Genomic DNA, 22,182 nt, shown 5'->3' with positions numbered 1-22,182 from the left:
GCTGAAAAATATCAGCTGGTTCAACTAATGGCCATAAAAAAGGTTTCTCATTACCAACGTACCACACAAGAAACATCTCATGATGGGTAAAACCAGTGAGCTGTCTCAAGACCTTCACAACCTTATTATTGCAAAACATACTGATGACATTGGTTGCTGAAGAATTTCTAAACTACTCAAAGTTCCAGTGAGCACTGCTGGGGCCATAATCCGGAAGTGGAAAGAACATCATTTCACCATAAACTGACCATGACCAGGTGCTTCCCTCAAAAATTCAGACAGAGAAGTGAAAATAATTATCAGAAGAGTTGTCCAAGAGCAAAGGAGCAGCTGTGGAGAGCTACAGAAAGACCTGGAACCAGCAGATACAAAAAGTAATGCACTCTCGCCACGCAACCTCCATGTCCTGTATGCACACTCACCACGCAAGACTCCATTGCTGAACAAAAAGCATGTTCACACTTGTTTTCAAGTTTGCTCAACAACATTTAAACAAACCTGTGAAATACCGGGAGAATATAGAATGGTCAGATGAGACCAAAATTGAACTCTAAATAATAATAATAATGCCATAATACACACAATGTTTGGAGTCCAAGAGGCACTGCATATCATCCCAAAAACACTATACCGGTAGTGAAGTTTGGAGATGGGAATATTATGGTGTGGGGCTGTTTTTCAGCATATGGCACTGGCAAACGTCATGTAATTGAGGAAAGATGAATGGACAAATGTACCGAGACATTCATGATAAAAATCTGTTGCCATCTACCAGGATGATGACTATGAAACGAGGGTGGACATTTCAGCAAGACCATAATCCCAAACACACAGCCAAGGAAACTATCAGTTGGCTTCGGAGAAAGAAAATAAAGCTGCTAGAATGGCCGAGGCGATCACCAAACCTGAATCCAATGGAAAATGTATGGAAGGAACTAAAGCTCAGAGTTCATAGGAGCCCACTTTATACACATAATTATTTGTAGATAGATAGAGCGAGAGATCGATCCATTTGGGCAATTCCCTCACTAGTTCCCCCTTTCGGCAGTTTAAATGACCAAATAAAAGAAAATAAGTGAACCTACATATTGCTGTGAAGCTGCAATATTTAGACCATGGCCAGGTTGGATCGTTCATCTGCAAATGTGCTTGTAACAAAATTTTAAACTGGCTTTAAAAGTATGTTCACACAATATTTTAGTTTTTTTCTTCTGACTGATTTGGACCACCTGAAAATGTGCCTAAAAAACTCAGGCTTTTGAGCGTCTTTTAACCACTTCAGGTTTCTAAAAACACCAAGCAGTTAAAAGAAGTGAGCATATCATTCTCCAGCCTTTTTCCGCTTCCATTGGAAAGCTCAAAAGACACCCGAGTTTTTTTGTTTGTTTTTTAGCGCTTTGTCAGCTTATTTGGATGAAAATCCTTAGCGGTTTCTCCTTTTGTTGAATGGTGTTAAAGTAAAAAAAAAAAAAAAAAAACACGAAAAACACAAGTTAAACTGCTTAAAAATTGCTGGTAGTCAATAACTGCAAAAAAAAAGTGCTGGGAAACAAACAACAACAAAAAAAAGCTTAAGAAGACTCTTCAGGAAAAAAAATGGCCCTGTTTTCTTGAAGTGTTTTGCATCTGAAAACCTCATGGGGTTCACCTGCCTGGAAAAGACATTGGGTGCAAATGTCCTAACACTCAAGTTTTTTGCAGCACCTTGAGACAGTTCAGGGTAGTATGTCATTTGCAGTAAAGGTCTATAGCTTTGGCACTGAGGATCAAGAGGTTTAAGCTTCACCTTTGTTTGCCAATGATGTATGATCCCTTCCTTAGGCTGGCAGGGGTACCATACAGTCACTAAGTTCTTGCTCACTTTGTCGCAACCACAAAAGAACCTTTAGTTTAGATAACGGTCCACGGAGATCACTCATATACAGAGGCTTGTTGACCCCATCTCCTATCAAGGACACAGAGAGAGTTCAGCTCTGAGGTTTTTCTTCATCCTCCTGCTGAGATTACTTAGTGAAATCAGATGGAGGGCAGCCTTCCATGACTTTTTCCATGTGACTGCCCTCACCGACTCTCATGAATTTGGAGATAATTATGGGTCTTTTACTATTCCACATCTCTGGCTCGTGCTTTTGGCACCTTTTGCTGTTTTCCTATTTTAGGGTCCTTGGACTATGTTCTTTTAAACTACATTCATCTCAAGTAGTAGCAGTATGATAGAAAGTGACTATCATTTCATATCTGCTTTCTACATGGCTGCCAGTAGAGAGGGGGAACAGGGTCACCATTGCTGTCTTAATTTTTCCCCCCATTAACCATGAATCATGTCTTGGTTGTTCACTTTCAATTGGATACAAATGTGAGACAGAATCAGACAAGAATTAAATTTACCATTGAGAATTCTAACACTTATTGAAATGACATGTTCAGACATCTGCAGAGCAGCTAATTGGTAAGGCAGTCATGATTGCAACTATGTGCTAATGTTTACCAGCCGTAACAGTCTGTATTAATATAGCGTTTTGGCTTTCTTTCAACATCTTTCATTAAATTTCATGTTTTCCTGTCCTCATCTTCGATCATTAGTCCAGTAAAGATATTAGAAGCTTCAAGGGCCATTTTTAATGCAATCACTAAATCGCCTTCTATGGAAGGAAATTATTGAATTGCGTGTGATATATATGAACTCAGTAAGGGCCCATTTGCACAGGCAGATAATCAGGAATGAGTATTCCTAGGAAGGTTACTGTCCCAATTTTTGGCTTGTCTAAAAAGACTGATAATTGCTCAACAAATGAGTTAAACCCTCGCTCTTTGAATTGATTTTTTTTTAAAGGGGATCTGTCCATAGGATCAGCCATCCAAAGCTTTCTAGATGGGCATGTAGGTTATAGAAAGTTAAATAAAACAAAATATTGATATCTTTGATCTGCTGTTTTATTCCAGAGCAATCCACATTTTTCTTTATTTGTAAATGAGCTGTTAAGACCTATGGGTCGGACATAGATCACCCCGAGAACCTGTCTCCAGAATTTATTGTAAATGAAAGGGGGTGTTACCAATGTAAGGCATGTATATCAGGAGAGCCGACTGTCAGTCATTATATGTCTCATCCTGGTAACACCTCCTTTCATTTACAGTAAGCTCTGGAGACAGATTCTCATGGAGATCTATGTCCGGCCCATAGATCTTAACAGCTCATTTACTTATTAAGAACAACATGGATTTCTCTGGAATAAAACATCGGATCACCGATGTCAAGGTTTTATTCAACTCTCTATGACCTGAGTGCCCATGGCTTAGTAGAGTTGATCCTACTGACAGATTCCCTTCAAGTTTGCTTAAAAATCATTGTTCTCAGCAGCACATCATCAGGTGTAAATAAGAGATATGCTGCCTAGAACATGATATTTTATGCACATGGATCGATCTTGTTACCGCTGTGTATGGAAGTGTGTTCTTCCTTTCTAAACAGTTTTTTTCTGGGCACGAAAAAAACAACAAAAAAACCCGCTCTGGCTGACCCCGTAATGTGATTCAAGCTCTTACACCTTTACCTTTATTTTTGTTTTATAGCTTTCTTTTAGCCCCTTGAAGCCATTCTTGAGGTTTGTTATTATTTATATCCCGAGCAAGGTCTCCCTCTTTGCCTCTAGACTACATTTCTCAAGAGGCAGAGGTATTTCTGTCCCACAGCTCGCATATTCCCACCATCAGTACTTGCCACACTACATACAGAGCACCATCCTGAGACTGCTAAAAAGTCTTAAAATGGATAAATCGCTGTATGTACAGGTTCTCCTAACATTCTTCCCACTTCACCCACTATGTCCTATCTTGAGCCTCTCCTGCATTCAATAATGTTCCAGGTGCTGACGCTGTCACTACACATACTGCAGGGATCAAGGATTCAGATAATGTATTCATTTATCATAATATAATCTATGAGGCTGAAATACCCAACAGCCAAAGTCATAAATTGATAAGATTAGTTGTTCTAGGGTTGACCCTGCAATGTGTATGTCCTCTCCATGCTCTCCCTCCTTGTGCACATCCCAAGCCACTGTAAACTTGCAGAGGATCAGAGCCCATGGCCTTTCATAGCACACTGCAGAGCTCCTGACTGAGTCATACAACCCCTGGCAAAAATTATGGAATCACCGGGCTCAGAGACTGTTCATTCAGTAGTTTAATGTTGTTGAAAAAAAGCAGATCACAGACATGGCACAAAACTAAAGTCATTTCAAATGGCAACTTTATGGCTTTAAGAAACACGAAAAGAAATCAAGAACTCAGTAAGGGTAATTTATTTCAGACCAAGCAGAGGGAAAAAATTATGGAATCACTCAATTCTGAGGAAAAAATTATGGAATCATGAAAAACAAACCCACAAAAGAACACTCCAATACATCACTAGTATTTTGTTGCACCACCTCTGGCTTTAATAACAGCATGCAGTCTCTGAGGCATGGCCTTAATGAGTGACAAACAATACTCTTCAGCTGTCTGGCTCCAACATTGTCTGATTGATGTTGCTAGATCAGCTTTGCAGGTTGGAGCCTTGTCATGGACCATTTTCTTCAACTTCCACCAAAGATTTTCAATTGGATTGAGATCCGGACTATTTGCAGGCCAAGACATTGACCTTATGTGTCTTCTTTCAAGGAATGTTTTCACAGTTTTTGCTCTATGGCAGGATGCATTATCATCTTGAAAATGATGTCATCATCCCCAAACATCCTTTCAATTGATGGGATAAGAAAACTGTCCAAAATATCAATGTAAACTTGGGCATTTATTGAAGATGTAATGACAGCCATCTCCCCAGTGCCTTTACCTGACATGCAGCCCCATATTCCATAATGACTGTGGAAATTTGCATGTTCTCTTCATGCAGTCATCTTTATAAATCTCATTGGAACGGCACCAAACAAAAGTTCCAGCATCATCACCTTGCCCAATGCAGATTCGCGATTCATCACTGAATATGACTTTTATCCAGTCATCCACAGTCCACGAATGCTTTTCCTTAGCCCATTGTAACCTTGTTTTTTTCTGTTTAGGTGTTAATGATGGCTTATGTTTAGCTTTTCTGTATGTACATCCCATTTCCTTTAGGCGGTTTCTTACAGTTCGGTCACAGACATTGACTCCAGTTTCCTCCCATTCGTTTCTCATTTGTTTTGTTGTGCATTTCCTGTTTTGGAGACATATTGCTTTAAGTTTCTGGTCTTGACTCTTTGATGTCTTCCTTGGTCTACCAGTATGTTTGCCTTTAACAACCTTCCCATGTTGTTTGTATTTGGTCCAGATTTTAGACACAGCTAACTGTGAACAACCAACATATTTTGCAACATTGCGTGATGATTTACCTTCTTTTAAGAGTTTGATAATCCTCTCCTTTGTTTCAATTGACATCTCTCGTGTTGGAGCCATGATTCAGGTCAGTCCACTTGGTGTAACAGCTCTCCAAGGTGTGATCACTCCTTTTTAGATGCAGACTAACGAGCTAATCTAATTTGGTGCAGGTGTTAGGTTTGGAAATGAAAATTTACAGGGTGATTCCATAATTTTTTCCTCAGAATTGAGTGATTCCATAATTTTTTCCCTCTGCTTGGTCTGAAAAAAATTACCCTTACTGAGTACCACATTTTTAATCTTGATTTCTTTTAGTGTTTCTTAAAGCCATAAAGTTGCCATTTGAAATTACTTTAGGTTTGTGCCATGTCTGTGATCTGCTTTTTTCAACAACATTAAACAACTGAATGAACATCCTCCGAGCCCGGTGATTCCATCATTTTTGCCAGAGGTTGTACAAAGCACAGATGGGAAATCTCTGTCCTGAACAGACTGTAGCGGGAAGTAAGGAGCTGTCACATATGACTGCTCAGGAATAGAGCAGAATTTTAACATCAAGTACATTTTGAAGTTTCTTCATTTTTGATAGGCTTTACAATGCTATAGGCATTAATAAAATGGGTGCCTAATGGCCTATTGCAGAAGCCGTTGCAAGCTGTGTGGGGACCAAAGAGCAATTGTGCAGTCTCCATACAATTTGTATATTGTCTTTAGCACATTCTCTGTTTACATGGGCAATGTGCTGCTCACATTAATGGCTGTGGATACCTTTGACATAGAAAAATGATTTTTATGTATGATAGTGGTTATCTTTTAGATAATAAAATTGCCCTAAGTTTCAGTCTCCAATCTTGATTCACTTTCAGAGATCCTACATATGCAGCCTGATCCACAAGAGAAAAATCTAAAACTTGGGAGTGTCTCTCCCAGTAATCTAGGGTGGTTGCGAGATTTGCTTGTATCCATGGTGCTGCGGTCTTCATTGGCATTCATATATCCACACAGCTTCTATCCTGCTGTTATTTCTTCGCATACTTTACTTTTTGTCTTTAGCCTGTTTTCTCTTCTCTCCATAAAACCTTAGAGACTTTCCCAACCCTCCACTCCACATCTATGTACACCTTTCTCTTCCAGCTATCTCTAACACTGAGTCAAGGGAGGGGGGAATACAGAGAGTGGTCAGAAGCAGGAGCTCTGATGGATTTGTATCAATTTTGCAGAACACTCAGCTAGATAAAGGGTTTACAGACACTGCAGCTGCAAAATGAAAGAAAATTTTTGTTGAAGGCTTTTTAGAACGTTGCTAAACTTTTGGCATTTAGAAAGTAAATGAACAATAAAAAAATAAATATATTTTTATTATTTTTTTTTTTTTGCCCATTCATCAGTTGGTCTGTGCCATATGTAAAAAAGCCAAATATCAGGATTGAGCTTTCTGAAAAACACTTGTTCCACAATTATTGGCCCATGTAAAGGGGCCTTAATAGAAGGAATGCCGGCCACAGTGTTTGCCTAATTAATATGTCATTGGAAGTATAGATGGAAAAATACAGCACTCCCAGTGTAACTTCCATAGCAGTGCAGTCTAAATCTAGTAAGAAATTAAGTTTCCATTAACCCGTGTTTGTTTTTACATTTTTTTGGGGAAGAGGGTAAAACTAAGCGTACACATTTGCGTTTGGTCTGGATTTAGAGGGAACATTTTACAGCCAGTAGATTTTTCTCATTTAGAAATGGTGTTACATGAGTGTTTCAGGAACATGACCAAAAAAAGCAAACCTTGTTTTACTTCATGTTAATATGACCATTTTATAAAACAAAATCCTCTTTGAGTTAAAATATATATAGAAAAATAAAATAAAGGATCGGACAAGTTGTCATTGTTATGCATGTTCACACCTTATAATTTCCTTTATAGCAAAAGACTTATGGCGATGAGGATTTAGGCATTTACCCTCCTGAATTTCCACCAAGTATATGTGCTGTGCGTCCTGTTTCTTGTTATTGATCATTAGGGCCGAACAGTCATTTCCTGAAGGCAACAGGATTTCTCTGAGATGTGTAGATTGCTCTGAGCTGGATGTGCGCAATTTTTCCTGTCCGCTCCCTTGGCTAAACGTTAAGTAGAACATCATTTGGCCATCTATCTATCCCATGAGTGATTTTGCAGATGCTAATATTTTCTAAAAATGGGGTTTTATGAGTAAAAAAAAAAACCCCAAGGGTCTACTTTATTTATTCATTTATTTTTAGAAATGCCACCTCTCTTGTTCATGGCTTTGTCTGGTAAAGTTGCTCAGAGCCATATACTTGGATTGAGTTTAGCTGCAATATTGGAACAGTCATGTTTGCCTTCTCTCTCCCAGAACGTTCCAAAAAAAAAAAAAAAGGAGATCTCCCGCACTCACAGAAGAGTTGGCAAATCTCCTGGGTGCTGCCTTAACCTCCAAAAAAACAGCACTTCTGGAAGGTTTCCTGTGTTACTGGGATGCTTCATCATTAGATGGAGTCCAAGCGTCCAATTGCGCATGTAGGGGGATGAGAATGGGTGTACAGGGGGAAGGGCTTTAGAAAAGGGAGACTTGGCTATGGACAAAAAATTCTGGCAATGGATCCCAAGCTTGAACTTTCCCAAAGTATAGCCATCAAAGTTGCCAAGTCTAATTATAGTCGACTGGTAGCAATGCAATGATTAGATGCTTTAGTTTAAAAATAATGCATAACATGTATTTTTTTTACTAATTAAATCTTAATACTGATCTAAAAATTTTAACAGATTGAACAAAAACTGTTTTCTGCAGTCACATAGACAATAAATAACGACTGTGTGGTCATGCTTTGTGATATGCACCATGTACATTTGATGTAATCTAAATGAATCATGAAATCCTCCTGGTGATTTGTCCCTTTTTACCATACCTCTTGTAACCTGTTTTGGTAATGTGTATTTAGGGCTTTGAGGGACTTCCAGGGATACTCGGAGAAGTGGGATTTCAAGGCGACAAGGTGAGATATGATAATTTCTTTATTAAATGTGAAAATATGACATATCTTATGAGCAGAAGGGAACAAAACTTGTTCATATGCACTAGAACATTGCCTTATATTGGTCAATGTGGAGGCCACTGTGCACATGGTCAGCACACTGTCTGAACATAGCCTTACTGATATACTTATATTAAAAGGTTGTTCTCATTCTCTCCTGCAGGAGCCCACTACTCCCTTGCTTCCTGGCTTCCTGCGATGTGCTTCTGCTTGATTGTCAGTTCAGACCAGCAGCATCGATGCGCCGCTAGCCAGAACTGTGCACTGACCGATGCTGCTGCATGTGGCTGCTGTGTCTCTGCAGCATCATGAGAGCATAGATAAACTAAAGCAGGCCAGATTGAGATCTAACAGTGCGCTCCAGTGGTCAAATCCGTGCTTACAAGCTCTATTGGAAAGAACTTGTAAGTGCTGCACATGTTCTGACACCACTGCAAGACTGCAGTGACCAGTAACCTAGGCAATGAGCAGTAAGCAATAAAGTTAAATATCCATCCTTTCTTGAGAACGGTATTACAGGGGCTGGCTGACTGCCTATTTCAACAGCTAAGACAGCCCCTTCACTGTCTGTGCATCAGCTATGACAGAGGATAGGGCTGACTTAGCTATTGAAATGAGCCAGTCAGCCAGCCCCCTTCACAAACTGAAGTGGTCACATGCCAACACAGGCAGGATGGGAATCTTAAGCTCAATCCATCTATCTTAATACGAGTATGTTGGTAAGTTGTACATTTGTATTAAGTGGAGAAGCCCTTTAAGTACATAGAAATTCTATGAAGATGATGTCCTGATCTGATCCTAACCCACTGCTACCCTCTGAGCCAGCGTGCCACTCATTGGTGTATACAGCCCCGCTGACCTATTCTACATTAGTGTACAGCATGAAAGTGAACCTGTCATGTCGTACATGCAGTCGGATCTGTGGACAGCTCAGTATAGAGCGGGAGAAGCCGAGCACAATGATGTATAGGTTTGTGGGAATAACATGTCAATTATTCATTGTATGTATGAGTCCAGTGGGCGGTCCTACTCAGTGATTGACAGCTATCTCAGGCACAGTCATACAGGGAAGACTGTCAATCACTATAGCTCCGCCCCCTGGACTCATACTCATATCAATGAATAAAATGTAACTTTTACTGAAACTTTTCCCACAAAAAAATGTCTGATCAGCTCCTGCTGCTCTATAACATCCCGCCCACAGATCAGAGACCATGCTCAACATGACAGGTCCCCTTTAACTTCTTATAGAGGAACCTGCAGGTTTTTTTTCTACCACAGTACCAAACATTAGGGTTCAAGCAGCAAATGACTATATTACTCATGAAGTCTTGAGAGTTGTTGTTCTATCATTGTAGAAGCTGAATATGCCAAATAAACTCTGCGCCAACAATCGTATTCCACCGTGATTTATATCTCGCCGTTAAAGTGTCAGGTGATAAATCGCATCATTCCACTGACTCCTTTTACCTTTGTTGCAGGGCAGCCAGGGTCTCCCAGGGCCACCCGGACTGCGTGGAAAGACGGGCCCTGTGGTAAGATCTGCTTTATTAATCACAAGATCTTTTTTTTTGCTTTTAATACAGTCCACATTATTACATTGCGAAATTCTCCATTAGGCTTCCACTCCTGGCGCAACGTGAAGAAGAAACCACTGAGGCTCCCGTCATTTTTTCCAATGTCTTCTTAGAATAAACACATCACAACATAATAAGAAATCTTCATTAAACTGATGCGACAGAGGCAATAAATAAAGCCTAATAGCCACTTACTGATGTATGTTTGGTCGGGGTTATTGTGGAGGAGACACTTCAGATTGTTGTCAGATGGAGAGATGCAGTTCCTGTATATTTTGCGGTGGTGCCATTGCTTCTTTGAACTTTTGTAAAGGCAGAAATAGTGCATGAGGCCCGCCAGCTCGTGTGGAAGTACATATCCCAGCATCCTTGAGAGGATTCATTTCCACTGGTAGCTTAAAGCGGCTCAAAGAAGATTTCCTGACATATACCTTTGACTGGAGGCTCAGAGATATGCTGCTGACAAGTATTTAGTGGCATATGTCACCCACTGACTACCCCTAGATATATTTATTTTTTTACGGTGACCCCTTGTATAGGTGGGTGCACCCGGCTGTGCCCATATAATGGAAAAAAAAAGCTATTTCAACTCGTACAAACCTAAAAGGCACTGACTTGGCTTTCATTAGGTGAATAGAGCTCTTATTGCTATGTATTTCTACACAAGAGGCTTTATGGATTGGGTAGACCCCGAGCGTTTCTGAACATATCCAACATCTGTGTGTAAATAACCCTGCAGCAGATTTCCTCAAGATCAACTCTCATTGACCACATTTTAACTTGTATAATTACAACTCTATACATCCCCTGGATGTATGGCCAAAAATATAATTAAAAGTTGCATTCCCTATGGAGCTTATGAAAATGCTTTGCTGTCCTATGACGTTATAAATACTTTCCTGAAATTCAGTGTTTATATAGGTGGTTGTGATTGACAGACCAGTTACCGTCCTGTGAGGACATACGTCTATTCCATGCTTTAGCATTGTGTTATCATGTGATGTATACACAATGCAAGATGGCAACTACACAGACACAGTTCTTCCCAAAAAAAAAAGTCTTAATGTAAAAACAATCGGGTAAATGTGGATAAGATGCAAAATTGGTCACAAGTTGCACTGTGTCTGAGAAATAGAAGATACTTTCTAATCCTAGTTAAACCATTTAAGTAAGAATTGTCCACAAAGGAGTTAATGATGAGATTATAGGTATGTTCATGTTTCCCTGACTCGTGTTCCACTTATTGCCACTGCCACATCAAGGTGAAAATTGAATGGAGAGGTGTACAAAACAGGGCTGAGGCCCCCGTTTTCCCTGCCGGTCGAGGCCCCCCGTTTTCCCTGCCGGTCGAGTTCCTGGTGAATATGTTATACATGCATCTATTGTAGGAAAGCCCTTCTAATATGACACTTTGTACAGATATAGTGTATTTCCTGCATTACAGGGTTTACCCATAAGGAGTTATAGAATATCTGGTGTTGGTTAAGGAACCTATTTTTAATGATAACCACAATAACTAATGCTGGCTATAGATAACACAACCTGTTCTTTCTTTCTCTAGGGTAAGCCAGGCGACAAAGGATTTCTCGGGTTACCAGGTCCTCCAGGTCCAGAGGTAAGTTGTGCCCAAAAATGACTAATCATTCAGAGGGTACAGGAAATATGTGATATAGATGTCTGAAGTTTCAATTAGTGGGGGTCCAGCTAATGAAACCCTCCCCACTGATCACTAGTATGAAGAGGAAGAAGTGCTTAGCCTAAACTAAAGATGGAATAAGTAAAAAAAAATCTGTGAATCTATCTTTAGTGTCGGTGCTGCTCTTCTGCCTTTCTGTTCTAACTTGTGAAAAGATTTCAAAAAGTTACACTTCAATTTTCCCTTTCCAATATCCTTTGCTTGAAACAGACCCCACGATTTCTATTACAGTATTACATTTCTGTTAACCCCGAATGATAACACAAGACCATGGACGGCCCAGTTCATCATCCAGACTATGAATTCAATGATCACAACTTCTCTTTATCTCATCTGGAGAGTGTGATATGTAAATGGACTTATTCTTTAAGTGTCACAGGATAGATGTGTGGACAGATCTGTGACTGTGGGATATCCTAAATTCAGCTATTTTAGCTCCGTTATATCGTCTGATATTGCGTACAAAATTGGTCAAAATGAAAAATGATGGAGAATATAAGAGTTTCTTAATATCTGGAGATAGAAATTGTAACTGTCATTTTATATAACTTATCAGATATTATAGGCTTTGAATAATGTCGCTGATAGGTGTGAGTCCAGATCCTGAGACCCCACTGATCGGTTAAAACACTACTATAATATGCACAGATCCGGCATGAGCGGTATAAGGGCTCAATAGTAAGTCTATGGGTCCATACACAGCTCTTTAAGAGTGAATGTATGGACCCATATGGTTACTATTGAGATTGTAGACCGCTCTTACAGAAGCTGCAGACTTCAGAGCAGTGTTTTGACCAACCATTGGGGGTTCCCCAGACCCTCACTGATCAGCTACGCTATTCAGAACCTATAATATATGAAAAGTGTTGAAACGTACTTGCCAGTTTCTCTTTAATGATGGCAGTGGATGATAGATGTGAACGGGTTTATGTGCAGTCTCTACATGGTATTATCTGGCAGGTCAATGTCTCCGTTACCGTACAGGGAGTAGGACAATGCTTACCGCATGATGACGGCACTATATGGCAGATGGAGAACTTTGGGGTAGTATGCTTGCAATGAACTCAAGGTGTTTATGTTGTACACATCGGTGACATAATGGTTATGAAGGGGATTGCTGTTCTCGCTAATCCCAGGATAGTACGCCACTAACAGGGGCAGCAGCAGCCAGCAGATTGTAAAAATGTATTCTTGTGGTTCGTCCATACACCAGAGCCAAAAACTGTTAGATCATGGCCTTGGCAGGCCACAATGTGGTATGTACATTGAAATTGGACGACGTTCGTTACAGAACTATCCTGTTACAGGAGAACTGCCTCTGTCCTTGCCCAATTCCTTTTCCTTTACAGCTTTTAGCATAGTAGGATTCAAAGTGAGAGCAACGCAGCAAGCGAGGAGAAAGCAGCACGTCCCCAAATTACTAGCCACACTCCAATGAACAGGAACGTGCGCGGCTGGCCTCTGACTGCTACTGTCACAATGTTGTGGCCCAGTTTGTATCACTCTGAAAACCCGATAAGCCTTGTAACACCTAGGTATATTTTATTGCACAGCACCTAGTGCTTGGACAGGAACGACTGATACAATCACATTGCAGAATCAGTGCTATGCAATGTATTCTTGAGTTTTTATGAAACTGATAGCTTTTATATATACTGATACATTGGAGTAAAAAGGCATGATGAGTATTTTACTCTCGAAGCATTGCTTAGACTCTGTTCACACCTGCATTTCGCAATGGAATTGATGCACATGATGGATCTATTGCAAACCGCATCACAACAACCCCATTGACTACTGATTATCTGTTTCTATGTGCTGCTATGATTATCATAGATGAAGCAGAATTGCACAACATGGGTGTGAGCAGAGCACTAGACTGGAAACCATGTTCATCTTTACTTAAGATTAGAAGTTTGACTCACTGTGGACAGGTGGCTGTAAATATTACCATTCATTGGAAGCAAGCAGTGATCTTGAATCTGAAGATATGAGGAGATGGGGGCAGGGATCAGCCCACCACTAGGCACTTCTCATTTCAGGATTAGAGTCCAGCAGTATCATGGATATACAGATACTGTATGTTCACCACAGAGGAGAAAGTATGAAGTCATTGGGGTTCATGGGGCACAGAAATACTTTCAGGAGGAGGACGACATTATAGCGTTATACTTTAAGGGATTATCCTGTACTTTAGTATCCTTAGGGAGCTTTCACATTGCACTTTTCTGGACGTTTGTGGGTCCCATCAGGGCTTTCGTCCGAACCCCCCTGCAAAACGGGATTCTTATGTATGCACCAACTGGGCCATAGAGTATAATGGTGGCAGCAGAGCGAACGTGCGCTGTCGTGCCTAATTTTTGGGCGCATGCACCTACTAGTGGCAGACACCCAGACGCAGTCTGCTAGGATATGGTCAATACTAGATCGGTGGGAATCCAACTCTCTGCAGTTACGTCGATCACCTGTTTAAAGGTGCCGCTCTGATAAATGCTGCTTGTCCTTTATGGTTTAGCAGACATAAGGCCATATATTTTGTAGTCGATTATGACCGGTGTTCTCTCTGAATGGGAAGGAGTTGTAGTTAATTGTAACCCCAGACCAACCACTAATAATAGTACACGGATGTGGCCAGTAAGCCATGAGGAGGATGCTGTACTGTACTCAAATCATTAAAGACTTTAAAGGGTTATTCCTAATCTTCATAAATAGTGCATGTAAAAACAAGCACTTTTGCAGTTTACTGCTTATTAAAATTTGAAGATCGTTCTTGAGATATTAACACTTTTTTGTTTACAGCTCGTTGCCTAGGAGACCGACCACTTCTGCTGTCTAGCTTGTAAGCAATGCTTTGACACTGGCGGGGATTAGGAAGGAATGGTGCGCTCCCGCGATCCTGGCCAGCGTCAAAATAGTGCTTATAGCGCAATAGGAAAGGGCTTATAAGCACTACACATGTTCTGCTGTCTAGCAGCAGTGGTCGGTTTCCAAGGCAACGAGTTGTGAAGAAAATAAAAATGTTGATATCTTTAGAATGGCTGAAAATTTTAATGTTTACTAAATTGCAAAATTGCTTGCATTTACAAGCACTATCCAACAATACCCATTTATGAAAATGAGAAACAACCCTTTAAACACTCGATTGGCAGACATGTCAAGAGCATGTTTTGTACCTCCTTAGGGTTAACCCAGCAGGATTGGTTAATAAATGCTGAATTGATTTTCAGAATACACTAATCATAAAGATTATATATATTATTATTACAATTTTTAGTAATACACCAATATATCTACAACATTTGTTTGCCCAGCATTAAAGAAACCCATGAGTGTTAAAATATAATTATATTTCATCACATACAGTTTTCTTTCATGCTGAGCACAGAGAAATGTATTGGTGTATTATGGCCATCGCTCCTTATTTCATGCCATCTATTTCGGGGCAGACACGAGCCCTTATACTCTGGTGTTGTGTTTGGAGTGCACCATTACATAAACAGGCCTTACTCTTTCCTATGCACCCATCATACAGGTGTTTTGTTTTTATTGCAGGGCTTTCCAGGGGACATTGGACCTCCAGGACAAAATGGACCGGAAGGATTAAAGGTGAGATGTCCTCATAAAGGCATAGACCTTGTCCTAAGCTTCTATCGACTGGTTAAGAAAAGCAAAAGCAGAAAGTGAGATTCCTGGAGATTGTATTGGCAGAGCCCACTTCTCCACTGTTTGTATTGAGGCTCCTCCAAAACTCTCTCTTCCATGAAATTGATGTTGGATGCTGTCCCATGGCAGAATTGCACTGGCGCTCTATCCCTTCTCTCTCTTCCTCATGTGAAGGGATCCTAAGGGATTTTCCTGTAGTTTTATGAGACCCTCATTCTTTTTGTTGGTTTACAGGGAAAGCCAGGAGCCAGAGGTTTCCCGGGGCCCAGAGGACAGCCTGGGCTAGAGGTGAGTCACTTCTAATAGATTTGTTGGTAATGGTGACTGTATGCAGCAGATACTGTATGTATATGGTGCCTGTACACTGCAGATAATGTGGGTATATGGCGCCCGTACACTGCAGATACTGTCTGTATACGGCACCTGTAGACTACAGATACTGTCTGTATATTGCACATGTACATTGCAAATAAATCCCTTTACACTGCAGATAATCTGTATATTTGACGCCTGTACACTGCCGATAATCTGTGTATATAGCGCCTGTACACTGCTGATACTGTCTGTGAATGGCGCCTGTACACTGCATATAATCTGGGTATGTGATGCATGTACACTGTAGATACTATATGTATATGATGCCTATACACTATATGTAATCTGTGTATATGGCGCCTGTACTCTGCAGCTACTATATGTATATACCGCCTGCACACTGCATATAATCTGCGTATATGGCGCCTGTACACTGCATATAATCTGCGTATATGGCGCTTGTACACTGCATATAATCTGCGTATATGGCGCCTGTACACTGCATATAATCTGCGTATATGGCGCCTGTACACTGCAGATATTCTGCTTATATGGCGCCTGTACTCCGCAGATACGCTGCGTATATGGCGCCTGTACTCCGCAGATACGCTGCGTATATGGCGCCTGTACTCCGCAGATACGCTGCGTATATGGCGCCTGTACTCCGCAGATACGCTGCGTATATGGCGCCTGTACTCCGCAGATACGCTGCGTATATGGCGCCTGTACTCCTCAGATACGCTGCGTATATGGCGCCTGTACTCCTCAGATACGCTGCGTATATGGCGCCTGTACTCCTCAGATACGCTGCGTATATGGCGCCTGTACTCCTCAGATACGCTGCGTATATGGCGCCTGTACTCCGCAGACACGCTGCGTATATGGCGCCTGTACTCCGCAGACACGCTGCGTATATGGCGCCTGTACTCCGCAGACACGCTGCGTATATGGCGCCTGTACTCCGCAGACACGCTGCGTATATGGCGCCTGTACTCCGCAGACACGCTGCGTATATGGCGCCTGTACTCCGCAGACACGCTGCGTATATGGCGCCTGTACTCCGCAGATACGTTGCGTATATGGCGCCTGTACTCCGCAGATACGCTGCGTATATGGCGCCTGTACTCCGCAGACACGCTGCGTATATTGCGCCTGTACTCCGCAGATACGCTGCGTATATGGCGCGTTCTCCGCAGATACGCTGCGTATATGGCGCCTGTACTCCGCAGATACGCTGCGTATATGGCGCCTGTACTCCGCAGATACGCTGCGTATATGGCGCCTGTACTCCGCAGATACGCTGCGTATATGGCGCCTGTACTCCGCAGATACGCTGCGTATATGGCGCCTGTACTCCGCAGATACGCTGCGTATATGGCGCCTGTACTCCGCAGATACGCTGCGTATATGACGCCTGTACTCCGCAGATACGCTGCGTATATGGCGCCTGTACTCCGCAGATACGCTGCGTATATGGCGCCTGTACTCCGCAGACACGCTGCGTATATGGCGCCTGTACTCCGCAGACACGCTGCGTATATGGCGCCTGTACTCCGCAGACACGCTGCGTATATGGCGCCTGTACTCCGCAGATACGCTGCGTATATGGCGCCTGTACTCCGCAGACACGCTGCGTATATGGCGCCTGTACTCCGCAGACACGCTGCGTATATTGCGCCTGTACTCCGCAGACACGCTGCGTATATTGCGCCTGTACTCCGCAGATACGCTGCGTATATGGCGCGTTCTCCGCAGATACGCTGCGTATATGGCGCCTGTACTCCGCAGATACGCTGCGTATATGGCGCCTGTACTCCGCAGATACGCTGCGTATATGGCGCCTGTACTCCGCAGATACGCTGCGTATATGGCGCCTGTACTCCGCAGATACGCTGCGTATATGGCGCCTGTACTCCGCAGATACGCTGCGTATATGGCGCCTGTACTCCGCAGATACGCTGCGTATATGGCGCCTGTACTCCGCAGATACGCTGCGTATATGGCGCCTGTACTCCGCAGATACGCTGCGTATATGGCGCCTGTACTCCGCAGATACGCTGCGTATATGGTGCCTGTACTCCGCAGATACGCTGCGTATATGGCGCCTGTACACTGCATATAATCTGCGTATATGGCGCCTGTACTCCGCAGATACGCTGCGTATATGGCGCCTGTACTCCGCAGATACGCTGCGTATATGGCGCCTGTACTCCGCAGATACGCTGCGTATATGGCGCCTGTACTCCGCAGATACGCTGCGTATATGGCGCCTGTACTCCGCAGATACGCTGCGTATATGGCGCCTGTACTCCGCAGATACGCTGCGTATATGGCGCCTGTACTCCGCAGATACGCTGCGTATATGGCGCCTGTACTCCGCAGATACGCTGCGTATATGGCGCCTGTACTCCGCAGATACGCTGCGTATATGGCGCCTGTACTCCGCAGATACGCTGCGTATATGGCGCGTTCTCCGCAGATACGCTGCGTATATGGCGCCTGTACTCCGCAGATACGCTGCGTATATGGCGCCTGTACTCCGCAGATACGCTGCGTATATGGCGCCTGTACTCCGCAGATACGCTGCGTATATGGCGCCTGTACTCCGCAGATACGCTGCGTATATGGCGCCTGTACTCCGCAGATACGCTGCGTATATGGCGCCTTTACTCCGCAGATACGCTGCGTATATGGCGCCTGTACTCCGCAGATACGCTGCGTATATGGCGCCTGTACTCCGCAGATACGCTGCGTATATGGCGCCTGTACTCCGCAGATACGCTGCGTATATGGCGCCTGTACTCCGCAGATACGCTGCGTATATGGCGCGTTCTCCGCAGATACGCTGCGTATATGGCGCCTGTACTCCGCAGATACGCTGCGTATATGGCGCCTGTACTCCGCAGATACGCTGCGTATATGGCGCCTGTACTCCGCAGATACGCTGCGTATATGGCGCCTGTACTCCGCAGATACGCTGCGTATATGGCGCCTTTACTCCGCAGATACGCTGCGTATATGGCGCCTTTACTCCGCAGATACGCTGCGTATATGGCGCCTGTACTCCGCAGATACGCTGCGTATATGGCGCCTGTACTCCGCAGATACGCTGCGTATATGGCGCCTGTACTCCGCAGATACGCTGCGTATATGGCGCCTGTACTCCGCAGATACGCTGCGTGTATGGCGCCTGTACTCCGCAGATACGCTGCGTGTATGGCGCCTGTACTCCGCAGATACGCTGCGTGTATGGCGCCTGTACTCCGCAGATACGCTGCGTGTATGGCGCCTGTACTCCGCAGATACGCTGCGTGTATGGCGCCTGTACTCCGCAGATACGCTGCGTGTATGGCGCCTGTACTCCGCAGATACGCTGCGTGTATGGCGCCTGTACTCCGCAGATACGCTGCGTGTATGGCGCCTGTACTCCGCAGATACGCTGCGTGTATGGCGCCTGTACTCCGCAGATACGCTGCGTGTATGGCGCCTGTACTCCGCAGATACGCTGCGTGTATGGCGCCTGTACTCCGCAGATACGCTGCGTGTATGGCGCCTGTACTCCGCAGATACGCTGCGTGTATGGCGCCTGTACTCCGCAGATACGCTGCGTGTATGGCGCCTGTACTCCGCAGATACGCTGCGTGTATGGCGCCTGTACTCCGCAGATACGCTGCGTGTATGGCGCCTGTACTCCGCAGATACGCTGCGTGTATGGCGCCTGTACTCCGCAGATACGCTGCGTGTATGGCGCCTGTACTCCGCAGATACGCTGCGTGTATGGCGCCTGTACTCCGCAGATACGCTGCGTGTATGGCGCCTGTACTCCGCAGATACGCTGCGTGTATGGCGCCTGTACTCCGCAGATACGCTGCGTGTATGGCGCCTGTACTCCGCAGATACGCTGCGTGTATGGCGCCTGTACTCCGCAGATACGCTGCGTGTATGGCGCCTGTACTCCGCAGATACGCTGCGTGTATGGCGCCTGTACTCCGCAGATACGCTGCGTGTATGGCGCCTGTACTCCGCAGATACGCTGCGTGTATGGCGCCTGTACTCCGCAGATACGCTGCGTGTATGGCGCCTGTACTCCGCAGATACGCTGCGTGTATGGCGCCTGTACTCCGCAGATACGCTGCGTGTATGGCGCCTGTACTCCGCAGATACGCTGCGTGTATGGCGCCTGTACTCCGCAGATACGCTGCGTGTATGGCGCCTGTACTCCGCAGATACGCTGCGTGTATGGCGCCTGTACTCCGCAGATACGCTGCGTGTATGGCGCCTGTACTCCGCAGATACGCTGCGTGTATGGCGCCTGTACTCCGCAGATACGCTGCGTGTATGGCGCCTGTACTCCGCAGATACGCTGCGTGTATGGCGCCTGTACTCCGCAGATACGCTGCGTGTATGGCGCCTGTACTCCGCAGATACGCTGCGTGTATGGCGCCTGTACTCCGCAGATACGCTGCGTGTATGGCGCCTGTACTCCGCAGATACGCTGCGTGTATGGCGCCTGTACTCCGCAGATACGCTGCGTGTATGGCGCCTGTACTCCGCAGATACGCTGCGTGTATGGCGCCTGTACACTGCAGATACGCTGCGTGTATGGCGCCTGTACACTGCAGATACGCTGCGTGTATGGCGCCTGTACACTGCAGATACGCTGCGTATATGGCGCCTGTACTCCGCAGATACGCTGCGTATATGGCGCCTGTACTCCGCAGATACGCTGCGTACATGGCGCCTGTACTCCGCAGATACGCTGCGTACATGGCGCCTGTACTCCGCAGATACGCTGCGTACATGGCGCCTGTACTCTGCAGATACGCTGCGTACATGGCGCCTGTACTCCGCAGATACGCTGCTTACATGGCGCCTGTACACTGCAGATACGCTGCGTATATGGCGCCTGTACTCCGCAGATACGCTGCGTATATGGCGCCTGTACTCCGCAGATACGCTGCGTACATGGCGCCTGTACTCCGCAGATACGCTGCGTACATGGCGCCTGTACTCCGCAGATACGCTGCGTACATGGCGCCTGTACTCTGCAGATACGCTGCGTACATGGCGCCTGTACTCTGCAGATACGCTGCGTACATGGCGCCTGTACTCCGCAGATACGCTGCTTACATGGCGCCTGTACTCCGCAGATACTCTGCATATGGATTTAATCTCTACTAGAGGTGGGTTATTTCGAACTATGGATACCCTGTGTATATGGCGCCTTTACACTACGTATACTCTGTGCAGTGGCTTGCGTATTCAACCCCTTGGCATTTTTCATGTTTTGCTACCTCACAACCTAGAATTTCACTTTTTTTTTCTTTTTGACGGTTTGCATCAGTTCATGTAAAGAACATGCCTACAACTGTGAACCTTTGTTTTTCTTTTTATTGTGAAGCCAACAACAAATAGGACAAAATAACTGAAAACTTCAGTGTGCATAACTATTCACCCCCCTAAAGTCAGTACTTTGTAGAACCTCCTTTTGTGGCAATTACAGCTTCAAGTCGCTTTGGATAAACTTCTATGAGCTTTCCACATCTTGCCACTGGGATTTTTGTCCATTCCTCAATGCAAAACTGCTCCAGCTCCTTCAAGTTAGATGGTTTCATCTGGTGAACAGCAATCTTCATGTCTGATCACAGATTCTCAGTTGGATTAAGGTCTGGGCTTTGACTAGGCCACTCCAAAACATTTACACATTTCCCCTTAAACCACTCGAGTGTTGCTTTAGCAGTATACTTTGGGTCATTGTCTTGTTGGAAGGTGAACCTCCGTCCTAGTCTCAAATTACTGACAGACTGAAACAGGTTTTGCTGAAAAATATCCCTGCATTTCGCACCATCCATCTTCCCCTTGACTCGGACCATTTTCCCTTTCCCTGCTACCAAAAAGCATCCCCACAGCATGATGCTGCCACCACCATGTTTCACTGTGGGGATGGTGTTCTTGGAGTGATGAGCTGTGTTGGTTTGGCGCCAGATATAGTGTTTACCTTGATGGTCAAAAAGTTACATTTTGGTCTCATCTGACCACAGCACCTTCCTCCATACATTTGGGGAGTCTCCCACATGTCTTTTGGCAAACTCAAAACGAGCCTTACGATTTTTGTGTGCAAGTAAAGGCTTTTTTTCTTACCACTCTTCCACAAAGGCCACCTCTATGGAGTGTACGGCTTATTGTGGTTGTATGGACTGATACTCCAGTCTCTGCTTGGGATCTCTGCATCTTCTTCATGGTTACTTTTGATGTCTGTGCTGCCTCTCTGATTAATGCCCTCCTTGCCCAGGCTGAGAGTTTTGGTGGGCGGCCCTCTCTTGGCTGGTTTGTTGTGGTATCGGGTTCTTTCTATTTGATAATGGATTTGATGGTGCTCCGGGGATCATCAGAGATTGGGTGTCAGAATTCCAGGTGTCCTTCTACAGTTTGACCACTAGTTGCTGCTATTGTTCACTTTAATAATTGTTCTGCAATCTCACTCCTTACCACTGGATTCTGTTGTTGTGTTCTGCAATTTCCCTTTACTAA

General features: G+C 44.4%; 1 protein-coding gene across 1 annotated transcript in view; it reads left to right on the top strand.

Annotated features, from left to right (window-relative positions):
* COL27A1 (collagen type XXVII alpha 1 chain) overlaps positions 1 to 22,182 on the top strand; it is a 285,000-nt gene that overhangs the window by 98,206 nt on the left and 164,612 nt on the right. The window contains exons 17-21 of the mRNA XM_073639999.1: positions 8,308 to 8,361; positions 9,882 to 9,935; positions 11,539 to 11,592; positions 15,226 to 15,279; positions 15,571 to 15,624. Of these exons, the coding sequence (XP_073496100.1) occupies positions 8,308 to 8,361; positions 9,882 to 9,935; positions 11,539 to 11,592; positions 15,226 to 15,279; positions 15,571 to 15,624 (270 nt within the window). The remainder of the gene's footprint in view (positions 1 to 8,307; positions 8,362 to 9,881; positions 9,936 to 11,538; positions 11,593 to 15,225; positions 15,280 to 15,570; positions 15,625 to 22,182) is intronic.

The sequence above is a fragment of the Phyllobates terribilis genome, unplaced genomic scaffold (genome assembly GCF_046119375.1).
Source record: "Phyllobates terribilis strain yellow unplaced genomic scaffold, ASM4611937v1 Scaffold_7__3_contigs__length_470593459, whole genome shotgun sequence".
Taxonomy (NCBI): domain Eukaryota; kingdom Metazoa; phylum Chordata; class Amphibia; order Anura; family Dendrobatidae; genus Phyllobates; species Phyllobates terribilis.
The sequence above is the reverse complement of the archived record's forward strand: the minus strand, read 5'-3'. Positions and strand labels throughout refer to the sequence as shown.